The sequence below is a fragment of the Dromiciops gliroides genome, chromosome 1 (genome assembly GCF_019393635.1).
Source record: "Dromiciops gliroides isolate mDroGli1 chromosome 1, mDroGli1.pri, whole genome shotgun sequence".
Taxonomy (NCBI): domain Eukaryota; kingdom Metazoa; phylum Chordata; class Mammalia; order Microbiotheria; family Microbiotheriidae; genus Dromiciops; species Dromiciops gliroides.
Genome location: NC_057861.1, coordinates 624,885,430 through 624,896,582, shown reverse-complemented (window position 1 = coordinate 624,896,582; position 11,153 = coordinate 624,885,430). Strand labels below are relative to the sequence as shown.

The 11,153-nt window shown below is 46.4% G+C and overlaps 1 protein-coding gene across 3 annotated transcripts in view; it reads right to left on the bottom strand.

The window, feature by feature from the left end:
- Positions 1 to 5,150: 5,150 nt before the first annotated feature.
- Positions 5,151 to 11,153, bottom strand: part of FAM234A (family with sequence similarity 234 member A) — a 62,188-nt gene continuing 56,185 nt past the window's right edge. For all 3 annotated transcript variants that reach the window (XM_043978878.1, XM_043978877.1, XM_043978879.1), the window contains 4 exons: positions 10,330 to 10,405; positions 7,368 to 7,508; positions 7,034 to 7,118; positions 5,151 to 6,861 (listed from right to left, as the gene is read on the bottom strand). In XM_043978878.1, the coding sequence (XP_043834813.1) occupies positions 6,653 to 6,861; positions 7,034 to 7,118; positions 7,368 to 7,508; positions 10,330 to 10,405 (511 nt within the window). In that variant the 3' untranslated portion in view covers positions 5,151 to 6,652. The remainder of the gene's footprint in view (positions 6,862 to 7,033; positions 7,119 to 7,367; positions 7,509 to 10,329; positions 10,406 to 11,153) is intronic.

Genomic DNA, 11,153 nt, shown 5'->3' with positions numbered 1-11,153 from the left:
CACTACCGCATGTCTATATAATTGGAGTCCTCTGTCACTATTGTACCAGGCCTCTCTGCCAGGCTTGTGATGTTTCTGAAATTTCTCATTTCCTTTCTGTCCAGAAGAGATGTTGTAATGACAATATCAGTTCTGTTCCTGTCTCTGTTGATCTTTATGCAAATGTTCTCCACCATGTTTTCTTCCTCAAATTCCTAGATTTTTAAAAATAGGTATATAAAGATCACAATATACAATGCTACTTCCTATCCTGCCACCCTCTACTCCCATCTCCTTTTGCCTACCCTGTTATTCTTTAATCTTTTCAAAGGCAGTCATGGGTCTCATCCCACCAAGTCTCAGTGATGAACTATGGTCAAATTTTGCTTCCTTGAATTGTTATCACTAACCTTTGCCCAAAAAGTATCTGATGTACAAAAGCATAGGTCTCTGAGCCCATGGATTTTTATTGCTATTCCTTTTTTGGGGATTTTACCTCTTTTGAATTTCTGGGTATCTCTATTGCTGTAATTGGGGGCTGTCTCTTTTTCTTTTTCATTTAAAACTTTTTTGAGAGGGGCAGCATGGGGTGGTGGAGCATAACATTCCTCCAAAACAGATTAAAATGTAATTGGGAGGGGCAGCTAGGTGGCGCAGTGGATAGAGCACCGGCCTTGGAGTCAGGAGTACCTGAGTTCAAATTCAGCCTCAGACACTTAACACTTACTAGCTGTGTGACCCTGGGCAAGTCACTTAACCCCAACTGCCTCACTAAAAAAAAAAAAATGTAATTGGGAAATATTTAACAAAATAAAAACACAACAGAACATAGTGTCAATATGTGGTTTTCTACATCCATATGAAGCCCACAGGCAGCATTTCTATCTGATGCCACTGGTGTAGTGGATAAAGCAGGCCTCAGAACCAGGAAGACCTAGGTTCAAGTCTCTGATACATACTAGCTGTATCATCCTATCACTTAACCTCACAGTGCCTACAGGCAACTCTCTAAAACTATAAGTTGCAGAAGATGTTGACCTACCCTGGCAGAGGGAATTTCCTCACCTGGAAGTTATCTACTATGTAAATGAAATCACTGGTCTAATCCCTATCTCTGTGGATCAGATTTGTGAGACTCCAAGCAATACCTTTTTACTGGTCTTATTAGGTCAATTTCATCCCTGGCAAGAGTCCATCATTCCTTCCAATGCTTTAATCTGTGGCCCAGAAATCCCAAATCCATTTGGGTTGCCAACTGTTCACTTTCTAAACTTACCCTTTTCTTCTGAAGGCTTTGACTTCTATTGGCAGACTAGTGAAAAATGCCATTTGTGCCCCTCAAGTCTTCACTTTCTTCACCATGACTCAATAGCAATTAATTCTCCCATATAAGTCACAAGAAATGGGTAGTGTAGTCCTTGGGTTTGACAACTTTGGTGAGGTACTCCATGTTTTAGAGATGTGTGCTCTTAGAAGAAAGCAGACCTCTTGGGCACCCATGGCAGGCTGCATCAACCAACATTACTGGTCTCTTCTAGCATTCATTGGTCCTTTTTTTTTTACTTCTTTTTAAACTCATCCACTTGCCAAACTTCTGGTACAGTTCAGGATTTTTCTCTGCTTCTTCAAACTAAATTTTAGAGCCTAGCACTTTTAAGAAGAGGAATACTTCGGGGGGCAGCTAGGTGGCACAGTGGATAAAATACTGGCCCTAGATTCAGGAGGACCCGAGTTCAAATCTGACCTCAGACACTTGACACTTACTAGCTGTGTGACCCTGGGCAAGTCACTTAACCGTCACTGCCCCGCAAAAAAGAAAAGGAATACTTCATTTTCCTTCATAACCTGTAGAGTGAAGAGGCATTCTTTCAGGCTCATTCATGACCTGCTCTTCTAGAAGGGAGACCAGATTTCCCTCTTAGCATGAATAGAAGTTATTTGGCCATGACGAGAAGACAAACATTCCATGAGTTTTGCATAACTCACACAGTGGTTTGTAAAGTTTGCAAAAGCTTGGTACAAATGAATCTCAAACAATCCTTGCAACAATCCCAAGACTTTATTATCCCCATTTTCCAGATGAGAAACCTGAGCTTCAGGGAAGTAACCAGCCTGTGTTTACCTTAGTGGGTTATAAATCCAGGTTTCCCTGACTTCATCCACCACCCAAATCCTCCTTATCCTGTATGACAGCAATGCTTAGTAAGTTGGAAGTTGGCTTTAAAGTCAGGAACACCTGGTTGTGTGATGCTGGGCAGGAAACGTAAAACGTTTGGTGCACTCAATGAAGCTATACGTCGCAGTGAAGGTGCTGACTGACATGGGTGAAATAAGTTGTCTCCTCATCTGGAGTTCCCTATACCAAATGCAATCCACTCCGATCCTTATCTTCCATCTTTGCTGGAAGTAAGATCATTAGTCCTCAGGCTTTCTCATGATATCTCATTCTCCTTAACACTGCTTACCTTCATTGGGGGGAGTTCTGAATTTGGGCTTGGAATCAGGAAGACCCGAGTTTAAAATCAGAACTTAGATGCTTACTGTGTGACCCTGGGCAAGTCACTTCACCTGTTTGCCTCAGTTTATTCAATCAGCAAAATGGGGATAATAAAAGTACCTATCTCCCAGGGTTCTCACGAGGATAAAAGGAGAAATGCAAAATACTTAGTGCAGTACTAGGCACATAGTCAACCTCATATAAATGTTATCTAACCCCTTTCACCCAGGCTTCCTTGTGTTCAACAAACATGTAAGCTGACTAGCAGGAACAAAGTGTGAAGCTCCCTATACCCCGTCCTCTGAGCCAACTGGCCCAGAGGGAGGCCCATGCCACAAAGCTGTACAGGATCTGCTGCTCCAGTCTTGACACTAGGACATAGCGAGTTCCGTGTGTGCCCCTTCGTTTAAAAAGCCCCGTACTAGGGGGCAGCTAGGTGGCGCAGTAGATAAAGCACTGGCCCTGGATTCAGGAGTACCTGAGTTCAAATTTGGTCTCAGACACTTGACACTTACTAGCTGTGTGACCCTGGGCAAGTCACTTAACCCCCATTGCCCCGCAAAAAACCAAAACCAAACCCCCAAAAAAAAAAGCCCTGTCCTGCTCAAGGAAACAGCAGAAAGGCAAGGCTTGGGATGCAGCTCTGCTGCCAGCACTGGGTATACCAGTGGATACAAAGTACACAAAGCCCAGCAGGGACGTAGCCAATTTAACTCATCAGAATAAACATAGGGATTCATGGATATGGTAAGTGAAGAACATGGGAAGCTGCCTGATCAAGAGCAAAAATTGGCCTCCTCAGTCTTGGCTGGGGTTGGGGAGGCAGCTTTTTTCAGGTAACCAGCCAGAACCAGCTAGACAACTTCTATAAGGTCCTTTAATACCCACTGACACCGGAACTTAAGGTAGTAACAGGGGAATTCCTAGAGCCTGGGATGGGTGCTGGGGCTAGGGCACTCCTAAGGAATTCCTTCTCTTGCCTCTTTGGGTCTCAGCGGGGGAGAAGAACTATAGGGGGTGGATAATTTCACTATTAAACAATTTTTCAGGAGATGTAGAGGTGATGAAAAAGTCTTCCTACAAACTGTGATTCAAAGAGCTCTCAGTCAAATGGGCGGGAATAAGACATGCACACAAATAACTATAATTTGATAGAAATGTTGTTAGGCATATAATAGGTCAATGGTCTGAGACATAGGAGAGATCATCTTTAGCCAGGAGGATCACAGCACGCTGCATAGAGGGAAAAAAGCCAAGTTAGACCTTGAAGGAAAGGGAAAATTTTAATGGATGTGAGTCAGGGTGGGGATCACAGGCCTGATAATATTTCTAGGAGGTAGACATCAAAACTCATCCAGGCTAGAGTGCAGGGCAGCAGTGGGAGGAGGGGGTCGCCTGAGAGGGGTCCACTTTGTCTAGAACATAGAATATGTAAAAGAGAATTATGTGAAATAAGACTAGAAAGATACGCGGGAGATTTTGAGTGCCATGGCACAAAGAAATCTGAATTTGATTCAGTGGAAAATACGAAACCACCAAAGCAGAGGAGCAACGTGAGGAGACTTCTGCTAAGATTGAAGTCGTTTGTGGGTATTTGGAAGGGGAGTGTCTGTTATTAAAATCATCTCTTGCTATTCTACGGTTGAGATTAATAGGTACTCTTACTACAGATCAACTTCCTCCTACCCAGTATTTATTCAGAGATTGCATGATACTTACTGTAGGTTTAATTTATGCAAAAAAGCCAAGAAAACTCACAGTTCCCAGCAATAGTGTAAAGAATTGTGGGTTAGTAATCAAAGCTTAGTCTCTATTTTCCCCACATCTATCCATAGGTTTTGAAAAAGTTTTGTCAGCACATTCTCCTCCCATTTCTCTAGGCAAGACTACATCTTCTCTCCATTTTATAGAGGGAAAAAACTGAGGCTGAGTGGGGAGGGTGTGTTAGAAGTGATAGACCTTTTCTTCCAGCCATGCTGCCACATAGGTGAAAACCATTTGCAAGCTCAAGGGTACACAGAGATATACGCTATCAGGGCACATAGCTGCCCCGCATTCCCAATTCCCCTCGGTGACTCTCTATCCATTGACTGCCTGGGTAACCCCATCTCTTGATTCATTCCTATTCTTCCCATCTTTGTTCTAAGTGGTTCACTTCTGTGCTGTGACTGTACAAGGTCTTCTTCCACACAAGCCTTCACATTCCCTCTTCATTTCTCTAAGTAGAGGGGAGTATGGCAAGACCCATCTGGACTGGCTGGAGCTGTGCTATCTTAAAAAGGCTACTCAAGTCTTCAGGGTGGGGCTGGAGGGCTGTTGAGACAGTATATTGTTCATGGCTACTCCCCTGGATTTCCTTACAGGGCTAGAACCTGAAGCGAAGAGACTCCATTAAGAGTAAACACAGCAGGGGCAGCTAGATGGGGCAGTGGATAGAGCACCGGCCCTGGAGTCAGGAGTACCTGAGTTCAAATCCAGCTTCAGACACTTAACACTTACTAGCTGTGTGACCCTAGGCAAGTCACTTAACCCCAATTGCCTCACTAAAAAAAAAAAAAAAAAAAAGAGTAAACACAGCAGTGTGAGCTGGGCCTGTGTCTTTTGAATCTGCCCCACTGCAAACAATCCCAGGGAGCCCAGCCCATTGGTCCCCACTGCACACTCCACACACTGGTAGCATTTACAAACAACACAAAAACATTTATTGAAAAAGACCAGAAGAGACTGCAGGGTTCAAATCAATTTGTATTAAGTTATAAAGGTCAAGCCCTGAGAGGGGCTTAAGATCCACAAGGCACTGAAGTGAAGCCCTTTGCCACAGAAGCCACCAAGCATGGGAAGAATGTGCTGTCCCCAGCCTGCCCGAACAAGTGCACTGTCTGCCCTGAGAAGGGCTCAGACGTCTGCTGAATGTTAAGCAGCATTTGTGTGGGGGTGGGGGTGGGGGGGGTGTTGACTTTCGAAGGCAACTAGTCCAGTTCATTCTGATTCCATAAAGAAGAACAGCCCCAGGGTAAAAACACCCCAGAAACCACTGTCTCCTATGGATGCTGGTGCAAAGAAATTTCCCGAGTGTGTGTTGCCTCTGCTGGGTATGTTTTGGAGTTTATGGCACAAGCATTTAATGTGTACAGTTTTGAAACCACCAAATTGGGTGAGCAACTGTCTTCACGTCAATGCACAGCCACCCAGGGCCCCACCCCCTTCTGCTCATCAGAAAGCTGCTGGGAGCACTGCTCTCTCCCTCTAGCTACAGCTATAGAGTCTGACATCAGCTCCCTTCAGGGACCCAACCCAAAGGGCTCCGGCGGGCCAAAATCCCCAGTGGACCAAGCTAAAGAAAGCTTCCTGAAGTAGGATTTGGGGGCGAGATGGGAGGATCTTAATCAGAGATGCTGCTGTCTGAAGTCTGGTAAAGCTGGAGGAGGGATAGTCTGGGGTCCCAAAGTATCATCTGCTTTAGAATCTCCTACAGGTGTCAGCATTTGAGTCACCCTGTGGGTTACCTTATTTCCTTTCTCAGGACCCTTAGGGGATCTTGCTAGCTTGGCCAGATGGAGATGCTCCTCAACAGAGACAGGAAAACCAGCAAGAGAGCATCCCACCTCCCTCAGCCTAACTCAGCAGCCCCAGAGCCCGTATACCTTCAAGGGGGCCATTTCAACAGAAATGGAATAAACTGGCTCTCGAGTAAAGTGGATGGCCTAAGAAAGCTTGGCTTGGAGGGCTGGGCATGGCCTAGTAAGGCTGCCTTCAGAGAAGCTTTGGCCACGGCTGTGAACACCAGAGGGCCGAGGGAGAACCTGTTTGGAGAAGTCAGATAGGCTCCTTCAAGAGAATCACGAGGGGAGACTCCCCCTACCCCAACCAGGGAGTGAAGACGCACTGAGAAAGTGGGACTCGATGCTACCAAAGGTATAATGAGTCTGGCTTCCCCTGAGTTACCTTTCCTAACTGTTCTTACAAAATGCCACCTAAACCCGAGTCCCAGAGCAAGGCACCTGGAGAAAGACCTGGAGAAGGAAACTGCACTTCTGGCCTATGCACATGACAGGTCAGTTTGGAGAGCATGTGAAAAGTAGTTTTCTTGGATTTTTAATTGCTTCAGTTGGTTTCTCAGGGAGGAAGAAGAAAAACCAGAGGGGAAAACCGGATACCATCTGACTGTTGAGGAGTTCAGGCTTTCCTCTTGTATCTCAGCTCATAAAACCGGTTCTTAATGCTCTGGTCATTCTCGAGGCTTGCCTGCCCCAGCCAGATCACCTGAGCACTCAGGATGTTCTCTTTCACCTTTTGCTTTGATAAAGACACCGGGCCAGGCCAGTCTTGACTCGTGGGCCCAGTCAGCAGCACATAAGAGGCATGGTGGTGCTGTTCAAACAACACTACGGCAGGGGAGACACAAGGGGGCCAGGGTCTCTCTGGCGTCTCTAGAACACCAGCCCTCTTACCAACCCAGCACCACAGGACCTATGTTTTCACCATCCCAGGCTGCCACCAGTTAAAACCAAAGGGGAGATGAGCATTTGGGTCCCTTGAGCAAGGGTTTCCACTTACCATTAAAGGCCACAATGTTTTTGGTAATGCTGGTAAGTTCCAAAAGGATATCGGGAAAAGTGGGGTGGAACATGTACAGAGTTTCCTACAGAGAACAAAACCCAAACCCATGGATAGTTAGTGTGCTTGGTATCTGTCCTAGGATACTCTGGACTCCTGGGCACCCCTTGTGAACCCCCTCCCGCTTCCCCACAAAAAGATCAGCTCATTTAGTTTGAAGGACTCAAAGATTTTCAACCCCTTGATTTTGCAGAAGACCAAAGAGGTGGAGCTGGGGCTTGAACCCAGGTCCTCCAACTCCAAAGCCCAGGTTCAATATGGTCTTGCCTCATACCGTTTGGTTACTGTTACCCCAGAAGAAAAAGGCAGAACGTCGGTCTGCGGTCTGGACAGTGGCTGACTTGGGAGTCCCTGCGAACGAGCTCAGGGTGTGGCTCCAAAGGATGGCACCTGAGGTGGCGTCCACGATCAAGATCTGAGGGCAGAAGGAGGCATGCTGGGGAAGGTGCCCACAGGAGAGGACGGGGGCAGCTCATGGGCCCGAAAGAGAGCTGCCAGCCGCCGTCCACTTGGGGATCTTACTGGCCCGTCCCAGTGACTGCCCATTTGGAGCTGCTTATAACAGAGAACCCGTATATATTAGAGACCACACTGCCCTCTATCAATTAAGTGTCCACTAAGTGTAGAGCCCTGGGGAAGAAGATAAAAGGTTTGGATAATGCTGATGATAACCACGGGAAGTAGGAGCTATTGTTATCTCCATTTTATGCAACAACCAGGGAAGGAGGTGCTATTTTTATCATCTCCATTTTACAGTTGAGAAAATCCAGGCAGAAAGAGATTAAGCGACTTGCCCAGGGTCATACAGCTAGGACTGAACCTGTGATTTCATACAGGGTAGATGGAATTCCCAGGTGAAAGACATTCCCTCTACCAATACAGGTCAGCACCTTCTCTGTAGCTCCACCTAAGAGAAGTCACACAGTCTCATCCATGTCACATGTGGGGTCTGATCAGGTCCTCCTGGTTGTGAGGCCCATTTTTGTCTGCTATGCTGGGATGCCTTTCAATGAGGCAGTGAATGAGAGCGCTGGGAACAAATGGAAGAGAGAAGAGGGGAGAAGGAGAGAGGAAAGGAAGGCTTCCTAGAAGCAGAAGCAGTAGCATTTGAGAAAGTGGACTTTAAATGAGGAGTAGGAATTCAACAAGAGAATAAGGGGAAGAGGGCATTTTGAGCAAACGCTGGGCATGACAAAGCAAAGGTTCTGCTTAGAGAATAGACTAGAAAGAGCAATGATGTGAATGGAGGTGCCAGGCTGTGAAGAGCTAGGCCAAAGAGGTTCTATTTCATACAATGGGCATCAGAGAGCCACCAAAGGTCTTCTGAAGAACCCCCAGCATCAATTCTGCATCACCAATGGCCTACTGGACATTTCAAAGTCAACAACATGGCCACAGCTTACAAGGACCTGGACTCAGGAAGACCAGGAGTTTAAATCCCATCTCAGACACTTACCAGCTATGTGACCTTGGGCAAGTCACTTAACTTCTGCCTCTGATTCCTCATATGTAAAATGAGGAATAGCAAATTACCTATCCAAAGTTGTTATGAGGATAAAACGAGATGTTTGTAAAGTGCTTTGTAAATCTTAAAGCACTATACACATGCTACTTCTTATTAGTCACCTTCTTACTAGTGGCTCTGTATTATCTCCAGGATCAAATAGAAAACCTTCTGTTTGGCTTCTTACACCTCAGTGCCCCCTCCCTCCGGATACTCTGTGATTAATGATACTGGCTACCTTATTGGCACACTCCTCTCCCACCTCTGGGCAGTTTTGCTGGTGGTCTCCCATCCCTAGAATGCTCTTCCTCCTTGTCTCCATCTCTCTCCCACTTCCCCATTTCTATGGAGGGCACCACCATTCCTCTAGTCTCCCAGGTCCACCACCGTGGTGTTACCCCTGACTCTTCACTCTCGGTCACTTGACGTCTCCAGTCAGTTGTCTTGTCCTTTCTGCCTCCACTCCCACCACCCCTCTGTAAGGCCTTCCTGTACTTACAGAATTACCACCCTCCTTGAGGCCTACCTGGTCTTCCCAACCTAGTCTATGTGACATGTTTGCTACTGATATGCTACACTACCTGACTCAACAAATCCCAGGGCTCCCTATTGCTTCTGGAAGCAGAAACCTAGGGTTTAGCCTCAAAGGCTCCACTACCTGGCTCAACTTATTGGATGTCATTCCCCCTCCTGCTCTTTGTGATGCAGCCAGTGTCCCTTCTCTTGGTCCCTCCCAGGTCATGGATCTCTCCTTTTCTCTAGGCCTTTGCCCAGGCTCACCCCATGCCCTCCATTGCCTCAGAAGTAGAACTGAAGAACCAGCCTCTAAAACGAGGCCTCCCTTCCAAACAACCATATATTTATTTTTATATACACACAGAGGTAGTATGCTGTAGTGGATAAAGCATCGACTAAGAAGTCAGGAACTTTGGGGTTGAGTCCCACCTTTGATACTGAACCTCTCACTTCTCTGGGCACCTAAGACGGTAAGTTTCAGAGAAGTTCTACCCCCTGCAATGGTAGAGAGAGTATCCTAGACCAATAAGAACACAGGCCCAATTCATATATCACTCCACTTCCATTTTGTTGTTGTCACTGTTTAGTCATTTTCAGCCAGGTCTAACTCGACTGGAGTAGCTTGCCATTTCCTTCTCCAGCTCATTTTACACGTAGGGAAACTGAGGCAAACAGGGTTAAATGACTTGCCCAGGGTTACACTGCTAGTGAGCGTGTAATTATCTCCCTCACTGGAATGGATGGGCCGTGCTTTATTCTTGACATCTGTAAAGAGAGGTCACATGGCACCTGCCATCCCAGGACATTTCTGTCACTCAGTCCTCTGGTTTCTCTGGCTTGGCAGCAGGAAAGACAAAAGAACCCCCACACCACCTGACCTTCGTGGATGTCAGCACCAATAGTCACTGAGACACACTGAACCACTCATAGAAGAGCCCTCCTAAGAGAGGTCACTTTCTCTCCGCCCATCTTTATGCTCATTCCCAAGAGGCAAGGCCCCACAAATCCTACCTTCCAGGACCCTGGATCACCATCTTTTTGTCCTTTCTGCCTGGCACCCTCCTCCCTTCATCACCCAGGCCCCTCTGACCCCAGAAGCAAGTCTCTTATTCCCTATCCAAGAAATATACTGGGTCCTAGCACACTCTGGCTGCCCAGACTTATCTGCCTCAAGCTTCAGAGAAAGACAGAACTGAGCAAAGGAGTTCATTCAAACCTTTCTTTGGGCATCGGTTCCATTTTCAAGGACTAGAGCAAGGGCACCTGGTTTGTAGTAGCCAAGGACTGGTTTTCTGGAAGGATAAGAGGAGGGAGATCAAGATGAAGATTCTTAAAGAAAGTCACTGGAGTAACTAACATTCCAGGATCCAGCACAGCAGCTGATCCTCATAGCCAGCCTGTACCGTACCTTGACAGCAATTTAAAATATATTCAATGAATGTCAGAGCTTTCCTTGCAAAGAGGCAGTTCCCTGGGAGAGGTAAAGCAAAGCTCTTCACTCCTAAGCAAACAGTATCTCTTCACTTAAGAGAAGGAGACAGAAAAGGCAGCATAGGCTTGGACATGGCCCTTAGGTTGAATGGATGGTGTTCCTCCTTCCACACTGTGAGCAGTGCAGGCTACTGGGAAGGGCAGTGGTGTAGAAGATCCAGGTTCTCCAGCCCCTTTGCAGCTGTGTGATCTGTGGCCTATCATTTAGCAAAGCTCACTTTTCATATATAAAACAGAATACCACCTTATAACATGGTTGTTTGGGTGATTTACTTTGAAATGTTTGTCAATATAAGCACTGAACAAACAAAAGGTGATACTGTTATCACAGGAGGTTTCCTCCTTTTAATAATCTATATATGCTCTTTTGTGTGTGTAGGCAATGAGGGTTAAGTGACTTGCCCAAGGTCACACAGCTAGTAAGTGTCAAGTGTCCGAGGCCACATTTGAACTCAGGTCCTCCTGAATCCAGGGCCAGTGCTTTATCCACTGCGCCACCTAGCTGCCCCTCTCCTCTTACTAATCTAAGCTTCTCCCCTCTTCACAAAG